The sequence below is a fragment of the Mustela nigripes genome, chromosome 6 (genome assembly GCF_022355385.1).
Source record: "Mustela nigripes isolate SB6536 chromosome 6, MUSNIG.SB6536, whole genome shotgun sequence".
Classification (NCBI taxonomy): Eukaryota; Metazoa; Chordata; class Mammalia; order Carnivora; family Mustelidae; genus Mustela; species Mustela nigripes.
Genome location: NC_081562.1, coordinates 28,581,304 through 28,600,982, shown reverse-complemented (window position 1 = coordinate 28,600,982; position 19,679 = coordinate 28,581,304). Strand labels below are relative to the sequence as shown.

At 37.0% G+C, this 19,679-nt stretch overlaps 1 protein-coding gene across 2 annotated transcripts in view; it reads right to left on the bottom strand.

The window, feature by feature from the left end:
• The window catches only part of DCN (decorin), a 42,081-nt gene extending 27,151 nt beyond the window's left edge, over positions 1-14,930 (bottom strand). Inside the window, exons 1-2 of one of the 2 annotated variants that reach the window (XM_059402361.1) lie at positions 14,717-14,930; positions 10,396-10,642 (exon numbers count right to left, since the gene is read on the bottom strand). In XM_059402361.1, the coding sequence (XP_059258344.1) occupies positions 10,396-10,609 (214 nt within the window). In that variant the 5' untranslated portion in view covers positions 10,610-10,642; positions 14,717-14,930. Of the gene's footprint in view, positions 1-10,395; positions 10,643-11,520; positions 11,681-14,716 lie in introns of those variants that run through there. The other variant, XM_059402362.1, reaches the window with a different exon arrangement.
• Positions 14,931-19,679: the final 4,749 nt, after the last annotated feature.

Sequence of the window (19,679 nt, the reverse complement as noted above, 5' to 3'; positions counted from 1 at the left end):
TAGAAGAAACAGTTAAAGGTACATGCTTCAGTCTGCTAAAGAAATGGATTCAACTATGCTAATTTAAAAATGGACAGAATATATAAACAGATATTTCTCCAAAGAAGACATCCAGATGACCAACAGACACATGAAAAGATTCTCAAGGCGCTTGGGTGGCAGTCTTTAAGGGTCTGCCTTCAGCTCAGGTCATGATCCCAGAGTCCTGGGATCGAGTCCCACATTGGACTCCCTGCTCAGCAAGAAGTCTGCTTCTCCCTCTCCCCCTCCCCTTGCTTGTATTCCCTTTGTCACAGTGTCTCTCTCTGTCAAATAAATAAATAAAATATTAAAGGAAAGAGAAGAAAAGAAAAGATTCTCAACATCACTCATCATCAGGTAAATGCAAATTAAAATCATGAGCTATTACCTTATCACCTAACAGAACAGCGAAAATCAACAACACAAGAAAAAACATGCATTCGTGAAGATGTGGAGAAAAAGGAACCTTCTTGCCCTGTTGGTGGGCACGCAAACTGAGGCAACTAATGTGGAAGACAGTATGGACATTCCTCAAAAAATTAAAAAATAGAACTACCTTATGATCCAAAAATCACACTACTGGGTATTTACCCAAAAAATACAAGAACACAAATTCAAAGAGATATATACACCTCCGTGTTTATAACAGCATTATTTGCAATAGCCAAGATATGGAAGCAGCACAGGTGTTCACCGATTAAGAAGATCTGATATCTATCTATATAGATAGATAAATAGATATAGATATTTTTATATCATACAGATATAGATATAATAGAATATTATTCATCCATTAAAAAGAGTGAAATCTTGCCATTTGAAATGAAATGGATGGCGCTAGAGAGCGTAATGCTAAGTGAAATAATTCAGTCAGAGAAAGACAAACACATGATTGAACTCACTGGTTGGAATTTAAGAAACAAACAAACATGTAAAGGGGAACAAAAGAAGAGAGAGACAAATAAAGACACAAACTCTTAATTACAGAAAATAAACTCGTGGTTACCAGAAGGGAAGAGGAAATGCAACAATTCAGCAGATAAACTGCAAAGAAACTGTAAGTAAAGAAATATAAGTTTTCCAAATGTATAGCTTAAAAGAGACTTAAAAACTATTTAAATGATTGCAATATGTGTACTTCATTCAGATCCTAATTCACAGGAACTGTAAAATAAACTGTTTCTAATATTTATGAGATAATTGAAAATGTGTACTCAGAATGAATATTTGATATTAAATAATTTTACATTTTAGATGTGTTCTGATAGTTATGATTGTATTAATTAAGAGCTTTCATCTCTCAGAGAAATGTATGGATATATTGTTGGATAAAATAACGTGACATCTGGAATTTGCTTCTAAATAAAATGGAAGGGGGAAGGTGGGTGGAGATACATAGAAAAATACTGGCATTAGTTGTTCCATGTTGAGAGCTGGGTGACGAGTGCACCAGAGTCTCTCATTTTGCAGGTTTGTTTGTTTGTTTGTTTGTTTCTTTTTTTAAGATTTCATTTATTTATTTGACAGACAGCGCTTGAGCAGGGGGAGTGGGAGCGGGAGAAGCAGACTCCCCGCAGAGCAGGGAGCCCCACATGGGACTCCATCCAGAGATTCCGGGATCATGACCAGAGCCGAAGGCAGAAGTTCAAACCATTGAGCCACCCAGGCACCCCTCGTTTTGCAGGTTTTGTATATTTTTAAATGTTTCTACAATTCTTAAATAAGATTGGTATTTGAATTTTCATCCTGGTTCCTCTTCTTGCTCCTTAACATCCCCAAACAAGTTGCTTCCGCTGTCTAGGCCTCCTCGGTTTTGTTGCATCTTTCACAGAATTTTCATGAGAATTCAGTAAGTTGTTCTATTGTTCTACAAAATAATCTCCTACCAGAATGCAGAGCAGGCCCTCCATTACCTCCCTGGAAGTATCATCAGTACAGAGATGAAAGGGTGCAGCTCCGATTATCTTGCTGATTATTTAGTCTATAAATCTGTGACAAAGTGGTTGTTATTTTCCTGGATAACATAATTATAATGCATATTATCCCAAAAGCTGAAATCTGCTCTGCCCACGGATCACATACAGACTTTTCATTTAAAGCTCTTATTCCTGGGTTGGCTCTTCCTACTAGACCCTTGGTGGTCTTGTTGCCTCCGTCATTGTTCCCACGAAGTTCAGGGTCTCTAAAGAGCTTGTCTACCAAGCTCTGCCTTTGGCTGGTCACCCCTCGTTTAGCAAGCATACATTCCCCGACAAATTGTTAAGCTTCCCTAAAGCTGTTCTGGTCCATTTAACTCTAGTTTAATAGTGGCAAATGGTATGCTCTCTTGGCGACTTTGTAAACTATCAGTCTTTGTTTATGCTGGGTTTTTTTTTTTTTTTTTTTTTGGTCAGCATTATCATCTTTAGAATCAGAGGGGCTTTGAGTTCAGATCAACTCAGACACTAACCAGAGATAACTAAGAACATTTACCTTAGCATTCCCTTGACGCCATCTCTTCATGTGAAAATGCTGAGCATGAAGTAGACCAGGGTAGAAATACTAGAGCTAAAGGTGCTTTCAAGGTGATTAAAAACTTTATTTCAGTTGAAAATTGTTCATTTGAACTGAAACAAGTCCTCAAAGAGTATGAAACCATTAGTAACCATTAATACTCAAACTTAAGTATATTTTTACCTTTAGCTTTTAAATAAAAAAACTTAAATTCTGTCTGTGTATATGATCTTATTAACTATATATGATTTTAACTAAGTCACTGTTATTGAAACTAATGAATTTTATAGTCATTCCCAAATTATATGGGAAGTAAGATAAGCATTTTAAGTGAAATATTGATTAGCCAGGTAAAAGTCGCTTCAAAAAAAGATATTCTACAACAGAAAGAAAGCCATCGAGATATGATTCAATGCCTTTCTTACAATCTTTAAGTACAAAGTACAAAGTTTAAGTAACTATGAAATAAAGTTGTAAATTAATGTGCATATAATTGATTTGACCTCTTAAGTAGTTTGCAACTGTTAAATAATGACCTTCACAGGGATGTGTAATATCTGTGGACCTTCTATATATTATACAATTTATGCCTGTGTTTCTCATTATAAATGTATATGTATCCATTTTATATACATATGGAGATAATTGCATTTTCCAAAGATGGTATTAATTGTATCTCCCATCCTGGTCCCAATATTCAATACAAACTAGTCCCAACCCCACCAAAAGATGAGGTCAAATTCTCCTCTTGTGGAATTTGGGATATAATGTCTCTATGACCTAATGGAATGGGCCAGAAGAGACACACAGCATGACTTTGGAGTCTAGGTCAGAAAAGGCTGTACAGCTGCTACCCAGTTCTTCTGGGACACTTGCTCTGGGGGGCAGCCAGGGGCTAAGGGCTATGTAAAAAAGCCTGTGTAAGTTGAGACCACCCTGCTGCAGAGGCCACGTGAAACACTCCAGCTGACAGAACAGCTGAGCTCACAGGGAACAGCAGCACCAACTCCAGCTACAAGAGTGAGCTGTCTTGGGTGTGGAGCCTAGGCTAGACTCCCCATGGCCATGGCCCCAGCCAACACTTGACTGCGATGCCTGAGAGACCCCAAGCGAGAACAGCCTTTCTGAGATCTGCTCAAATTTCTTGTACTTAAATAATGAGCAAAATAAAATTATCTTTTTTTTAGTCGCCAAGTTTTGAGATAAAATGAATTCAGCAATTGTAACAGGAGCAGAGTGGTTTTCTAAATATAATTATTTTTCAGTGAGTATCCTTTAATATAACTCTATATTTTCCATTTAAATGCATTATTTCCAAGACTAGTCTGAATTATTTATTTGTCCCCCCAAAATCTGTAAATGGAAATTTATCTTTTTAAAAATAGGATTATTTATTGAAGTAAATAAAATTTTACTCAAGATGTTACCAGAAAATCATTTCTGAAATAAAGTCTTTGAGAATTATACTTTTTTTTTTTTTCAAGTTGTCCCAGTGATGAATAGCATGGTTCTGCTAGCAAATGTCAACAATCTGGTAAACATCATGTTGGACAAAGGCCAGGTTGTCCTAAGACATGATGCTTTCTTTTCCCCTCTGTTCGGTGGCAGGGGTCCAAACTCCAAGATTTATTCTTGTTGGTTTCCAATAATATTTTTTATAATGCTGTCTTCAATTTAATAATTAGGACAGTGGTGATACACTTCAGTATTTGGCACATGACATGACATGTTGGGAGCCCCGGCTCCATCAAAACCCTTTCCTCTGCTCAAGGCAGGCATGTTCCCTTATTTCCCTCTTAAAAATGGCAATTTGATTGTGGTAGCAGTTGGATCAGCTTTCAGAAATAGGAGTTTTCCCCCCTTCAGTTCAGTTCTTTTTTCAAAAAAGCCCAAGGAAGGTTGAACCTTTCTGGTTCTACGTATGGTCACCCTCAAACAAAACAAATGAATAAACAAAGAAAAGCAAAAATACTGTGTACCACAGCTCCATGACTCTTAATTCCCACTTAGCCATGTTCCCTCTTTTTCCCAGCTTGACAGCACTAGGTCCTGGATATGTTCACTTAATCATCAGACATTTCTTGATGTTGGACTATCCACCAAGCAGAAGGTATTTTATTAAGTAGAGGATATACAAGAATAAGTTCTCACTATGCTTCCCTTCTGGTAGAGAAAGTAAATATATAAATAGATAAATAAAATAGACTGAATCATGATTATATACTATATATTTGAGTAACACAGAATAATCAAGGCAAATATCGATTACAGCGAACCCACAGACGTAGACAAGCTGCAGAGATCACCTCAAAGCAATCTGCAGACTAAGTCAAGGGTTTATTGAATCCTGAGTGTCATCCTGTAGTTGCTAGAGAGCTCTAGAGGGCTTTCTCCTTTTACTAAGACTGGATTGAAAACCGGATTAGTTCTTCTTTATCCTTATTTTTAAGGGAATTATATAATCTTTTTGCTACTCTTTGAAGGAGAAAACTTCATATTAGAAGGTCTCCTGCATTTCTTTTACCCAGGGAATTGATATTCTCACAACCTGTCCCCATCCTGTCTCCTGGAGCCAGGAGGATCATCCAGAAGAGAATGCCTCACAGCTGCAGTCTGATCAAATGCCCTGATCCCACACAGCTGCTGTTCTCTCCCTCCTGGGACTCAGAAGGAAACCAGGGATATGTCAGCTCTCAGTCAGGTCAAGAAGACAGATGCTTCCTTTGGCTTTCTCTGACTCCTCTCTTCCTCCTCCCCATCTTTAACCCCTGGTGTCAGGAACGTTGGCCATCTGGGTCACATGAGAATTCTTCCTGCTGTGTCTAATGATCTGCCACGCTCCACACTACCCAATATGCATTTAGGAAACCCACTGGGCATCCTCTGCACACAGCTCCTTCCCTCACCACGTCTTAGGCACACCCTTTTGATGCATCTGAGACTCCTAATGAGGGTCACCCTACGTCCCTGCTGCGGCAGAGCCAGATACAAACTATAAAAGCAACTGAGCTTCCGGCATTCTCTCTGCCCCTCTACAAAATAGCCCTAATTTATTCTTCGGAGTTGATTTCACAGAGGAAGTCTAATAGTTCACATATAAAATTTGCTTCTGGAAAACCAGTTTCCCCAGATAAGAAATCTGTCCGTCCCAAGGGGTGGCTACTGAACAAAATTTTCACCAGTTGAAGCAAAATGATTAAAAAGAAGAATACAAACTCTATGCAGTGTAAAGGGTGGTGGGTTTTTCTTTTTCTTTCTTTCTTTCTTTTTTTTTTTTTTTTTGTTAAGGTATTTTTAAATCAAAAATATCCTTTGCCATATGAAGTACATTTTAGGAACCAGTAGTGATTTGCACTGCTTTTACATGGCAAAATAAAATGTTACATCTTCCAACATCATCTCTGGAGAGCCAAATATGTGGGTTGTGAATCATTTATGATTATAAAATATACAAATGTTTCACTGTTGTCTATTTCACCTAACCCATTTTGTTCAAAGGAATGGTGTTTGGAGAAGGCTGAATTGCTTGATAATTGTACAATTTTCTAATACGTGTCTATTTATAGTTGGAGGGGGTGTGGTCCTATTCAAGACAGAGGGGAGAGAAGGTGCTACTTTGTATTCAACTCTATAGGCCATCCTCTTCTCAGAGATTCTCAAAGAAAAATAAAAGAACATTATGAGGAATAACCTCATGTCACTAGCCAACTTTGTCTGAAACGGTAAACTAAATAGAACAGTATGGTAGACACTCTTATCAATATTTTCTATTCTTACCTAATGAAATGTTATATTCCTATTTATCCAGTGGAAGTTTCAATGTAAAGCAGGACTTGAGTTCAGAGATGTTGAACTGCAAAACCCAAGTTCTTGCAACTATTAAATCATTTTAAAAGCTATTTAAATTCTTTTGAAATTCATCAAGGGTTTCCTGGGTGGCTCAGCAGGTTAAGCATCTGAGTCTTGATTTTGGCTCAGGTCACGATCTCAAGGGTCTTGAGAATGAGCTTTGCACTGGGTTCCAAGTTTCGTATAGAGTCTACTTGAGGATTCTTGCTCTCCCTCTGCCTCTGTCTTTCCCCCTACTCTCCGTCTCCCTCAAATAAATCTTTAAAAAAAATTTTTTTTAAGATTTTATTTATTTATTTGACAGAGAGAGATCACAAGTAGGCAGAGAGACAGGCAGAGAGCGAGAGAGAGGGAAGCAGGCTCCCTGCTGAGCAAGGAGCCTGATGCAGGGCTCTATCCCAGGACCTGGAGCTGAAGGCAGAGGCTTAACCCACTGAGCCATCCAGGCACCACTTTAAAAAAAAAATTTTTTTAAAGAAATGTATCAGTAACTATTACTTTAATTTGGAAGAACAGTCAAAAAACAATGCTTGGGCTTATTTCACCTACCAGGGTTGATCTGCCTTTTAGCAACAAGATGGAAGTCAGTACAAAATAATGCTACCTGGTAACACTTGAGCCAAAGATGAATGGTTACCTAGTAACACTTGAGCCAAAGAGTACACATCTAACTAAGGGAACTGTTTTCCTTCAAAACAGTACACAAAACATCATTCACTCACAAGATCAATATTAAGACACTTCAAAAATATTTGGCAAGAATGACTTACATTGTAGGCTTATTATTTTAAGGTAACCCATAGATTGTTGAATTTCTTAATCTTACATTTATTTGTTTTATAATTTCTACATTTAAGAGGAAACTGCTTTATGTCTCAAGAGGATAGATTAAAAAAGAGAGAGAGAGAGAGAGAGAAAACAGGGATCTCATTTAGTTATGGCTCAAACGGCAACCTAAATTACAACAAATTTAGCCAAACAACTTGGCCAGTATCTATGCAGTATTTATTACTTTCTTTGACAGGTGAAAATATATATATTTTCTCAATCCCCCATGCTAGAGAAAAACATACATAAAGCTACTCTGATAAATTGGAATGAGGAGAACTAAAACAGTCCATGTATCTTCTTGAACACCTCAAATTTTCCTATGGGTTAATTATTCAATTCCAATTACACAGTTTTTACTTTTTAGCTTTGATGTAGAACTGCTTAAAAATTTGATGTTGTTTAACTTTGCCAAAAATTCTTCTTAGCAGCAAAAATAATCAAACATTTTAGTAAGAATTGTTTGCTTTTATTAAATATTGTTTAGTTATAAGATGGCAATGGACTACTGTCCTTCAACTCTGTAGCTCCCCTCTGCTCATTAAAAGCTCTGGCAAGGATGATCCTTAATAAAACATTAGCCCTTGATAAGGTTAAGTATTCACTTTTCTCATTCCAAAGTTCATAACATTTTCTTTTCTATTAAAATAACTCAAGTTTCATGTTCAGATCACTAAATAACTAAAAACAAAAAAAAAATAAACTACATGTCTTTACGATGAATAAGATTGGCTATTTCTCCTTCCTTGTTATTTTCTACATATCTTCCACCTTTTACTCCATACAGTCACCACATATAAAATATATGTTGAGAGTCCACTGTGAGCCAGGCACCAGACACAAATAATAGAATATCTAAGGTTGGCTGTGATCTTTCTTCAGATGAAGATGTCAAGGCTCCGAAGAATGCCAAGAACATAAACTGAGAAGTTTGATGGTAGTGGAGAGTGTCAATAGAGTGTTTTCTTCAAAGACAAACATTATTCTTCCTTTTCAAGATGTATTTTCTGTTTTAGAAATATCTGATCAAAACCTTCCATAATATATTTAAATACGAATTTAATAAAAACTACAAGTAACTTAGATGAGACTACTACTCATAGAAACTTAGTTCCCTTCATGCGGTAGGATTTCCCAAAAGAAATCATTAGTATAATCTTTGCTATGTCCTTGGTATATAGGGTCAGTCAGCCTTTTCAAGGAATGCTATGCACTCTGGGCTCTTAGATAAAAGGTAACATGTAGAAAACGTCCTCATCCAAAAACAAACACATAAATGAAATAAAATAATAACAAGGACATCAAGGAAACCAAGTCATGAGACACCCAAGTCAATGAACTTGACATTTCTGGAGACTGGATTTTTCTGTTTAGTTTTGAGCAATAGGCTTAGGCCTTTTTTTATGAGAGTCAACTGGAAAACTATCTCATAGGCTTTTATCAGACTCAAGTTTTATAATTTATTATATGAGCAAACTATATTTATGGAAAATAAAACCAACTCTTTCCTCCTTAAAAATATCAGCTGGTCATTGTTGGCAATATATGTGGTGGAAATAATCATGGATCCCTTTAACCTTGTTTCCAGAGGCAAAATGAGATTTCATTGGATTCACATTTTCTTAGGAACTTGGCCATTTCAATAATTTTTTTTAAGTTTACCCCCAGTCTATCCATCATATGGTGATTCCAATGTGCAGATATTTTCAACTGCATGGTTCTCCTGCCTATACTAGAAATGCAGGTAATATCCAAATGCTTACAACAGTTTCTGTAGAACTTGAGAGTGATCTAATCCCCCTTGTAGAAAATATACAATTCAAAAGAGAAATAATCACCACCAATATATCAGACTGACAAGGACCATATTTGTCCTCCTCACTCCTTCCTTGCCAGGGCCTACAAGAGATCTGACCCATTGTGGGATCTCAATATATTTGTTGAATGAATGAATGAATCTTGTGAAATTATCCTGTAGCCTTTTCAAAGCCTTTCTACACACTTGCCCCCACCCGGTGTTAAATGGCTTTATAATATGTCTGCATTTAAAAAGCTGTCCTGAATGTTTGATTTTGAGTTGTTACTATCTAACATGATTTATGTTTTCCTGGGTTTTAGCATGTAGTTTATTCCAACTGTAGAGGCTAGTGGCAAATTTTCCTGTAAAATACTGCTAGAGAGACCATGTTCTGAATAGATACAGGGTTCCCAAAAGAAGTACCCTACTAAAATAAAAAAAAAAAAAAAAAAGAAGAAGAAGTACCCGACTACACTATGGAGTTTCTTCTATTAGGAATTACACCATGACAAGAGTCATTCTGTGAGGATTTTTGGTTCTTTTGCTTTTCCCTTATAAGAAAATGAACTAAAATGAGAGAGAGAGAGAGAGAGAGATGCAAATCAACTGTCACATCAACTATATTCATTCCCTTTGGCCCATCTGCTGGGGCCTCAAACTTTCTGGAGATTTATCTTTTGAGTGTATTGCTCTTGGAATTCCCAGACCAGATTTTTCTTCAAACGTGATAAATCAAGCTGTATACTGTGTTAGACTAAAGATAAATGTCCTGTGATTATATTGAATATTTACACCATATCTTAGTTGTAAAGATTGCTTTGAAACTTTCTAAAGAATATAAACAGCGAGATTACAAAATGCCAAAGGTAAAGGCAAAACCAAGACCCAGAGATTAGGGGAGTATTTTGGTACTTGAAAGATAATGTTTTGTTCTAAAACTTTACTTGTTTTGCTTCTGATAACTCTGCATACTTTACAATTTAGTAATGTTCGAACTCTGTTATCTGGGCTAAGCCAAGAGTAGAGACATCACCCAGGTTTTAACATCTAACATTTCTTGAAAGCAAATCACGGAATTAAAATAAACCATCCCTTTTGAATCGTGGAACAGGAGACATTATTTGGCTCAAAATTTCATTTTACATAAATGGGACTATGAAGTTCAGAAAGATTTTTTTTTTTAAGTGATTTGCAAAGGTGATGGAGTCCCAATTTAAAAAAGAAAGAAAAAGATCTAACTTCAAAGCTCCTTCTTGCTATGCTAGCCAGCTTCCTGCACTTCTCCATAGGTGGCGCTGTCTCTCACATTTGGAACTGCAGAGATGAAAAGGGAAAATGCTAACCTCACCAGGAAGCGATTCCTGTGAGTGAAGCAAGACAGGTAGAGAGAGCCCGCACCTACTCACCCAGATCAGAACACTGGACAACTCGCAGGTGACACTGACAGCGGAAGGGACACATAGGTCCTAGAGGCTCTAGGGCAGACTCCACACCGGGGTCCTCTTCTGGGCCTATCCCAGAAGCCTCATCTTCTAGCATAAAGTCAAACAAGCCTCTCTGTTGGAACGGCCCAGCCCAGGAAACTTGTGCAAGCAGGAGGAAGATGATGGTGGCCTTCATGATTTATCTCATGTATTTTCACAGCCAAGGAACCTAGAAACAAACGAAAGGTTTAGAAGAGTTGCAAAACCTGGGTACTGCGTTATCTTCTGAAATGCCCCACAGTAGAGTGAGTGTAAATTATATATATATATATATACTTTGTTGTGTGTGTGTGTATGTGTGTGTGTGTGTGTGTGTGTATATATATATATATATATATATATATATATATATATATAACAAAAACAACAACAAAAAAACCTTTCATTTCTTGTTAGGAAGCAGAACACTGAAATGTCTTTGAAAGGTACGTAACGGATTACGTACAGCTCTTTACTTAGGAAAAGAAATTTGAATGTAATTTGAATCTGCCTGCTTGAATTTGGGGTCTGGATTGAGACAGTATATTATATATTCACATCATTTGCAAACTTGTTAGGATGATAAGCCCTATTGGAATTCTCAGGGCTCACTCAACACAAGTCAGGCCACAGTCAAATAAAATCTGGTCTATAAACATGAAAGATCTTCAATTCCTGTGTCAGAAATCTCTCTGGAAACCAATCTCATCTCCCCATCCCACTGTATTTATCTTGGTCCAGAACTTTCTCATCACTCCCCAAACTATCACAAGAGCTTCCAAATGGTCTCAGCCTTGAATATTTGTTCTACTCCAGGTCTTCCTCCACTCTGCTGCTCAAATCATGTTCTGAGAATTAGATTTCATTGCCTTCCTCTTCTACGGAAAACTCCTTGTTGACTTCTCAAGACTTGCCAATAAGGTCCACATCCCCTCTGTGGCCTGTGAGACCAATCGTTATTTGGTACCAACCAATGTTTCGAGCCCAGTTTCTCTGCATCTCCTCTCTCTCCTCCAGTCCCCACCTCAACCCTGCCACTCAAAGCTAAGTGCCATTTAAAATACCTACCTTGCAAGATGGCTGTAAAGACTGAAAATGATAATGGACTTCCCTTGTGGATACCCTGGCTCATCCAGGCAGGACACGGCTTCTTCCCTCTTCTGTGCCCCAAAGCACGTTGCTCTTACCTCTTTTAAAGAACTTATCACATTATACTGTAATTTGTTTTGCATGCTCGGTCTGTCCCCCCAACTAGAAGATGTACTCCTTCAGGGCGTGTCTTATTATTCTTTGTTCTGTACCCAGGCCTTGCACAACATTTTGCCCATAAATGACTCAATTGACCATCAATTTATTAACAATACAAGTTATTCAGTTTGTTCCAGGCAACCAGTGGGTCTGATTTCTTAAAACACAAACTTATCTTTTTTCAATATCAAGTCAATAGCCTGAGAAAGGTAACAAATGGAAAACCTTAATTTGGTGGAAGCACAATTCATTTTTTAAAATAAATCTATGGGCCAGTTTCTCAAACTGATCATTTTTTATTAAAGCAGCAAACATATATGGGAAATCCTGATTTTTATAGGACTTACATGTTATCTGGTTTTACCTAGAGGGCAATTTTGTAAACAAACATTAAGTACAGTTTTGACAAGTCCATATCGTATTCATTCGATAAGCATTTACATACGTACATCTGTCTTTGAGTTGGTGTTCAGCTGGCTGAAGGGAACTACATAGATCTGAATAACAAAGAGTAGTTGATCATGTAGAGAACACGCAGTTTGTTTCTTACTTTTTATGTTTTAAAACCCTATGGAAACTGTTCTAAGGATTCCCAAAACACACAGCAGATGTTACCTTTAGTTCTCCCACATCTACTTTGAAGTGTACGCTTATAAGCATCATATTAAAGCTGCCCATCATAACCAGACTTAAAAAAACGATTTTTAGTCATCAGCCAACTGTAACACATGCAACAAAACCAACAAAACAAAAAAACAAAGACAAAAAACACACCACTTTGGATGCCCTGACCTCAATGTATCTATCTACGTAACTTCTGGAAATTCCTAGCTAGATGCACTAGAGAAGGAAAAAAAAATGTTTTTGAATTTCTTGCGCTTTTGTTCTTCAGCTTATATTTATTAGTGAGATATGTGTAAGGCAGTAAATACGCAGTACAGGCATGTGGCTTCTCATTTTAAAAATACCACAAAGATTATTATTCACACTGCCCCTTTAAATTCAGTATCAGGTTTTCTCTGGGAGCATGTTCCCACTCAGTTACTGCACAGCCTTTTAACGGAGACCCTATTGTTTTGGCAGTGTTCCCTTGGACTCGATCTAAGGGAGTGGTTTCTGTCTGTTTCACATTAAAATGTAATGTTTACCGTTTACCATGGTTTGCTAGGCTTGCATACTTAATATAATTTTAGAAGGAAAATGAAGCAAAGTAATTGCAGATTTAATAAATTGCAATGAGAATTAATGCAGATGTCGTTTTTTGATCTTTTCTCCAGAACAGAAAATGCCTGGTTGTTTCACCAACCCCAAAAAGGAAATCTTGAATGCTAGCTCAGAGGAATATTATCATTTATATGTGTTTACTCTTCTTAAAGTTGTGCAAATTCTCTGCACAATATTTTTCTTGATTTAAAGCTGAACACAAGCAGGGAGTTTATGGCTTCCATTACTTATTTTATATCACTCGGATGCATGTGTGTGTGTGTCTGTGCGTGCGTGCGTGCGTGCGTGTGTGTGTGTGTGTGTGTGTGTGTGCATTTTAACCCTGAATGTCCTGGAGAAGAATAATACGTCCAGAAACTTTATACAGATTCCCCCAAGAGATGATTTTTTAAATTAGTGTCATCATACTTGAAGACCGAGCATGTTAAAACAATTAATGGGGACTGTTGATATTAATAATTTCTTAATCACTTCCTTCCTTCCTTAGTATATAAGAAAAATAAACAAAAAAGTGCTGATGCCCTTGCAGAAACCAAGGAGATTATGAGACAATATACTGTCCAAATTTCACTGAGACTGTTTTAAGCGTTCTCAAAAAATAGGACTCCTTCCTAGATGCTAATTGCTAACTAAGTATAATGTCACTAGTCCACTAAAGCTAGTCCCCACAGTTTAGAAGTGTTTCAACAAAAATAATAATTTCTGGCTCCTTAAACTGCTTCAGCTCATTAAATTAACTATATCATTCAGTTCAGCATTTGTAGGGTATCATTTATGTCTTTGGTATGACTTTCAAAATCAAATTTAACCCTTAAGAGATAAATAAAACTATAACTACAGAGCAGAAAAATTCCCCAGCACTAGGTGCATGAAAAACCTCAATAATAATGGAAAAAAATTAAAAACAGACAATAAAAATGGCATTTATCTATAAGGACTGCTATAGGAAGCATTTGGTTCTTTTTCTGGTCAAAATAGCAATAGGAAAAGAAAAAGCCACAGGAATTTATGTCACTGGGACCCCACTTAGCCAGTGGTCATTGTGTTACCCTGTTTGGAAATTAGCAAAAAAAATAACCTACACCCTCCTTTTCAAGTGATGTACCTTACAATAAAATTTCATTTGCATTGAAAATACTAGCTGGGTTTTTTTCTTTCTCTGTAAGAGATTATGTAGCTAACTCTGAGATTATCTTCAAAAAGCAGCATAAGTATTTTCAATGTTTCTTTTCAACTCTCTGGTGATAATTTCTATTCTTTTCTAGGTTGTAGAAATATACATTTATTTGACTTCTGCAGCTAAGCACCAGAGTTCACATCTCTTGAGTTTTTAAAAGTTCTGAAAATATCAAGAATTCAGGAGGGAATTAAATCCCTTAAAAAAATACATATATATATATATATATATATATATATATATATATATATATATTACAAATAGTATGCTGATCTAAAATATTAATACTTTCTAAAGAGGTAAAACATTTCATTAGTACAAATACAAAATATATCAATATAGACAGTCATGGTGTTAGATTATATATATATTTTTAATAAATATCCTTGCAAGAACAGAAAGAACTAAAACAATGCATTCAACCATTTTACCAAATATTCCACTTTTGTCTTCAAGTAATACTTGTTTAAAACACTGCATAAAGATTACCAAAAGTTTAGCATGATTTTTTTTTCTTCCTTTTCTTTCTCTCCCCAAATAATTCCTTCTGCTCTCAACTTGATCAAAGTTTTATTAGTCTGCAGCAGAGTTCAGGACAATTATTGAAAACCATACCTTTTAATCCGGGGATTTGCCACAGGAGCCCTCAAAGCTGAGATGTAATTACACTAAATATTCAGCCCAAGCAAAAGAGTTTGCAGGTGTGGAAAGGAGTAGGGGGTAGGTGCTGCTCTGTGACTGTCACTAGGTTGCAAACCTCCTGCTTCTACTCCATAGCACAGTTAAAAAATAAGGTTTCCCTCAATGAACACAATCCGGCTGACACCCACATTAGATCATATGGTAATGATATGTGTCTTGTATGGCTGCCAGAAAGTTTATCGGCCTTTTTTCTCAAAGTTTGCTTTATTCCTTTGGCATCTGCTTAAGATTCTAAACTGCTTTTGTGGTATAGAGGGGCAACTTGATTTGAAATTTGTTTTATTGTGTCGATTCATTTCCTGAAAACATTCTAACTAAAGGGTTTGCTTCCCCACCCCCAGTCTTACTCCACTATCCACCCTTTCTAGTCTTGTTTATAAGTAACATTTAGACTTCCGAAATGACAGTTTTTCTGGCTTTCGTGATGTGTAAATCTGGCAAATGGAACGAAATTAATCTTGTGGTTATTTTGAATGTGGTCTGCAGAAATACATGAGTACTTTTATATGAAAATACTCTTTCAGATTCTTACTTGCCCTGGGCTGTTTGTGCAAATTCAAGTACTCTGCCGTGGAGTTTTTCTACGTATTTCGAACGTATTTCTAAAGCGTCCTGGAAGAAAGTCATGGTTTTATATGAGAAGAATGTCACTTTTGCTGCTATTATTATTAATTATTATTATTATTTCATTACTCGTAGTTTACAATCTTTCTTGTCATTTACTAACCGTTGGGTTTCTTCTTATTTTTCTAAATAAAACACATAGATACTAGAAATTGGTCATTTTTATATTTAGCCTGCATATGAAAATTTTGATGTTCATGGACTCTGCTTTTATATAATCCAGAACTTTGAAAAGGCAGCAGAGTCTAGGGCTCTTTTCAAATTTCAGTAAACAGAAAAAAGAAAGTGTAAACACAAGGAATGCTATTTATTTAGCCACTGCAAAGCTTTTTTGAGTTTTTGTAATTCCCTGGCGGGATGCTGTTTAATTCTCCCCCTGTGTGTCTCTGTGTTTTGACTTGTATCTTTATGCCCTGGCCCTTAGGCTGTTGTTACCAGGTGGAGACTTGAAATCGACATCTGTGAAACAGGAGAGGATAGCCTTCCCATCATCCACCTCCCCTTTCCCTCCTCTAGCCATCCACGTACATAATTCTACAGAGAATACTTTTGCCTTGGTGAAACTTGAAGGAATTAAATTCTTGAGTGGGTATCTGCAGGAGGGGAGGGGGTGGTATTTTACGTTATTTTCCAAGACCCGCCTCCCTAATTTTGCAATGTCTTACCCCACATCTCCTCTTTGACATTGGAATAACCACATGCCCAGTTATTCCGATCTTTTAGAAAAAAAAGCCAAGTATTATTTTCCCTGGACTTTGGTGCAAAATCCATGATCCCCTTATGCGGACTTAATTATGTTTTCCTCTTGAATTCCTCTTGCATCCATTTTTTTCATATGACATGCAATCCCTTCTTCTTCATGTAATAGCTGTTGACAGACATGTGTCACCCCAAGGAAGGAAGGGCACCATTTTCATTTGTAGAGTCCCTGCACCAGCACAGTCATGGTATATAGTAAATTCTTAAGAAACCCTTGGTGAATGACCGCATAAAGACAGTCAGAACATTGGCTCTAGATCCCACCATAATTATTGTTTTGCCCAGTCCTCGGTTTGCTCCTTATCAAAACCCAACCCTACCGTAGTGTATATGTTGAGTAATGGCAATAATTGTCATCGAAGAGAGAGAAAGGGGTGGGGGGATAAGGGTATGAAGGAGAAAGTGGAAGAAGAAGTAGGAAAGGAAGAGGAAAAGAAGACACGTTAACTTGATACATAGATCATCTTACTTTCATAAAGCAGAGGCATTTTGGTTGCCATTTACATCTGGGTTTTCTTCCTCTGATAGTAAGACAACATACTAAATCTCTCTGAGTCTCAGTTCCAATATCTGGATAATGGGTAAAAATTATGACCTACCTTAAAATATTGGAGAGAAGATGAAATGAAGCAGTATATAAAGCACAGAATTCAGAGCATGGCCCAATACATTAAGCTCTCCATAAATGTTAGCTTTTATTGTTTTCTGATGTATGTCACAGCAATCCTTTGAGAACAGCAAGGGAATTCATTTTTACTATTTCCATTTTACAGATGAGTAAATGCAAGTCCAATGATCTGCCCAAGTTCACGGAGCTGGTAAGAAGCATAACAGAAACTAACACCCAATCTTGCAACTATTCTAGTCTTCTGTTATTGTACTAGATTTTAAGAAAGACCAAGCTCTTAGTAAAGAAAATTAACTAGCAAAATTCTCGGATAACATGTCTTTGCAGACTAGTTTAAAAACTGTGACCAAGTTACAATTCTTTTTATATGTAACATTTGTGCAAGAACATACATTTCCATTTTGTTCTAATTTAAGAAGAAGCTTGCTTCCAAAATCCCAAGGATTTTACCAAACCTCATCTTATTTAAAATCCCTTTAACCGGATGTTAAGTTGTATACATTGTCACACCCACTTTTTAGGTAGAAGACACTAAGACACAACCAAGTCTTATGCAGCTAAATCACACAGATGCCATGGGGCTATCAACAGAACTCAGGTCTCTTGTAATTCTAGTGTGAAATGGAATACTTTTGAGGCTAGAAGCAGTGGTTGTGCAGAGGCTGCTGAAATTTATCCTGGCTTGGAATGTTTGGGGGTAAGGTTCACCCAAACCTTGGCTGCCTTATAGATATTTGAAATATTCAAATTCAGAGCACATACCACATCTTCTGTTAAAACCACTTAAACTATGATTTCTACTGACAACCCACTAGTTAGCAGGGTTACTATATTCTCCATGTTGTCAAAGTTCATTTCAAGGCTAGTCACTCTTTCTCCCCAACATCAAATACAAGTGATTTAAATTGTACCTGTATATTAAAGATGTGAAGAATGCCAGAGTTTAGAAAGGTCTCCTTCAGGCACCCTTTTATTTTCTAAGAGGTCTGGAAGCAAGTAGCAAGTGATTATCTTCACAAACCTGATGTGACTGGTTTATTCTTAGACTGACTCTTCAAAGTCAGGTCAGGGACTGGAATGGGTTGTCTGGCTCTTTATTTTGCTACCCTGGACAGATTTTCTCTTTTAGCTGAGAAAGAAGGTTCAGGTGCAATTCAAGGCAGCCTGGAACACAGGGGGGCTCGAAACACAATCTGGTAGTAGAAAACTATTCCGTTAGCATCTTTCTTTCCCACAAGCCTCCTCTTCCCTGACCTATCATCACTTTGTCCCATTTACATGCACTTGTATAAATAACTTAACCTCTCTGTCCCTCCAGTTTTAAATCTATAAAATGTGCGTAAGCATAGAATCACATACTTCATAGATTTGTGGAGAGGTTTCAAATAGGTTAAAACATAACAGCGTTTGGAATCGTGACTGACACCTATCACGTAGCACGTGAGTGTTGCTTGTTGCTCCTGTTGCTGTCACACCTGGGGTGGTGGTGGTGCAGAACTTTCCTCAGAAACTCCAGTCTGGTGACCAGAGCGCACCCTTTCCCCAGCCCGAGATGCCAGAACTCAGCTAAGCCATGACAGAGTCAGAAAAGCAAGGACGTTGCAGTTAGGTAAGTTTGGGTTTAAACCTTCCCTTTGTCCTCGTTAAATTACTCTCTGCCTTTCCTTACGCATAACATTTCACTGGGTTCCAAGTCCTGCTCCAACGCATTCGTGGACTTCGAAAGGAGCCAGAGACTCCAGGTGAAGGACCTCTACTCTGGGAATAGAGACGAGGACAGGCTAAGCTCTGAACTAAGGCAGGACGAAGGTGCCTCTCTTTCACCACAGGGAGGTACTCAGTTCCTTCATTCTCTGCCTCTCCTCTTGAATGCTCAGGAGTATCTCTTTTATCAGTGACACTTGAGAGATTTTTATTCTTTTCCTGAGTTATCAGTTTGTGCGGGGACAACAAGGCAACATTTATTGAATATCTAGTAGTGTGGGCAAAGAACATAACTATTAAATACAAGGAAATTTCCAGTAACTTGTCGATCAATCAGCAAATACTAACTGAGGAACCATTATGAGAGAAAATATTAATATTAAGCACAATGGAAGATATTAAGAAATAAAAAGTACAATGTGAAAGGCATGACCTTAAAGAATTCACACCAGTAAGGAGATAAGGCATAAACTATATACATATATATAGTAATAGGTTTAGTATATGTTTATTTATTTGTATTTATGTTATATATAATATGTTATATAATACAATAATGACATATATAATATATAATATGTTATATAACAAATATATGTGTTATATAATATATATAATAGCATTTTAGAGTTTTCATCCCAGGAAATTCATAATGTTATATAATTATAATTCCTAGCCAAAGTAAAGCATGATATAATTAAAAATAATTGTCTTAGAAAGGGTGAGGAGGGATAGGGGAGAGATCATTTTACACAAGGATCGTTAGGTAAGTGTTTATGGAGAACAAGGTACAATTTGAGCTGCTGAATCCTGAGGGATAAAAAGAATGTGAAAGAAAAGAGACAGCTTTTTAGTCTGGCAGAACAGAGCTATCAAAATCTTGGCAATGAGAGGCAAAAGACAATAAATAAGTCAATGCGGCTTAAGCGGGTGTTTTCCTTCAAAGAAGCCATGAGCCCTTTTATTACCCTTGAATATTCAACAACTGCTGTGGTACCCAACATGTTGAAGTCACACAGTAAGTGAATGCTCCCTGTCTGTGGTAATCACCAGCAGGAGAGAAGGTAAGAAAGGAGGGTAAGGTTTGTGAAAAGTTTCCCATAGGGCACTCGTGTGCTTTTTTGTTCACCAAATATATTTGCTGATTTACGTTTGCCAACT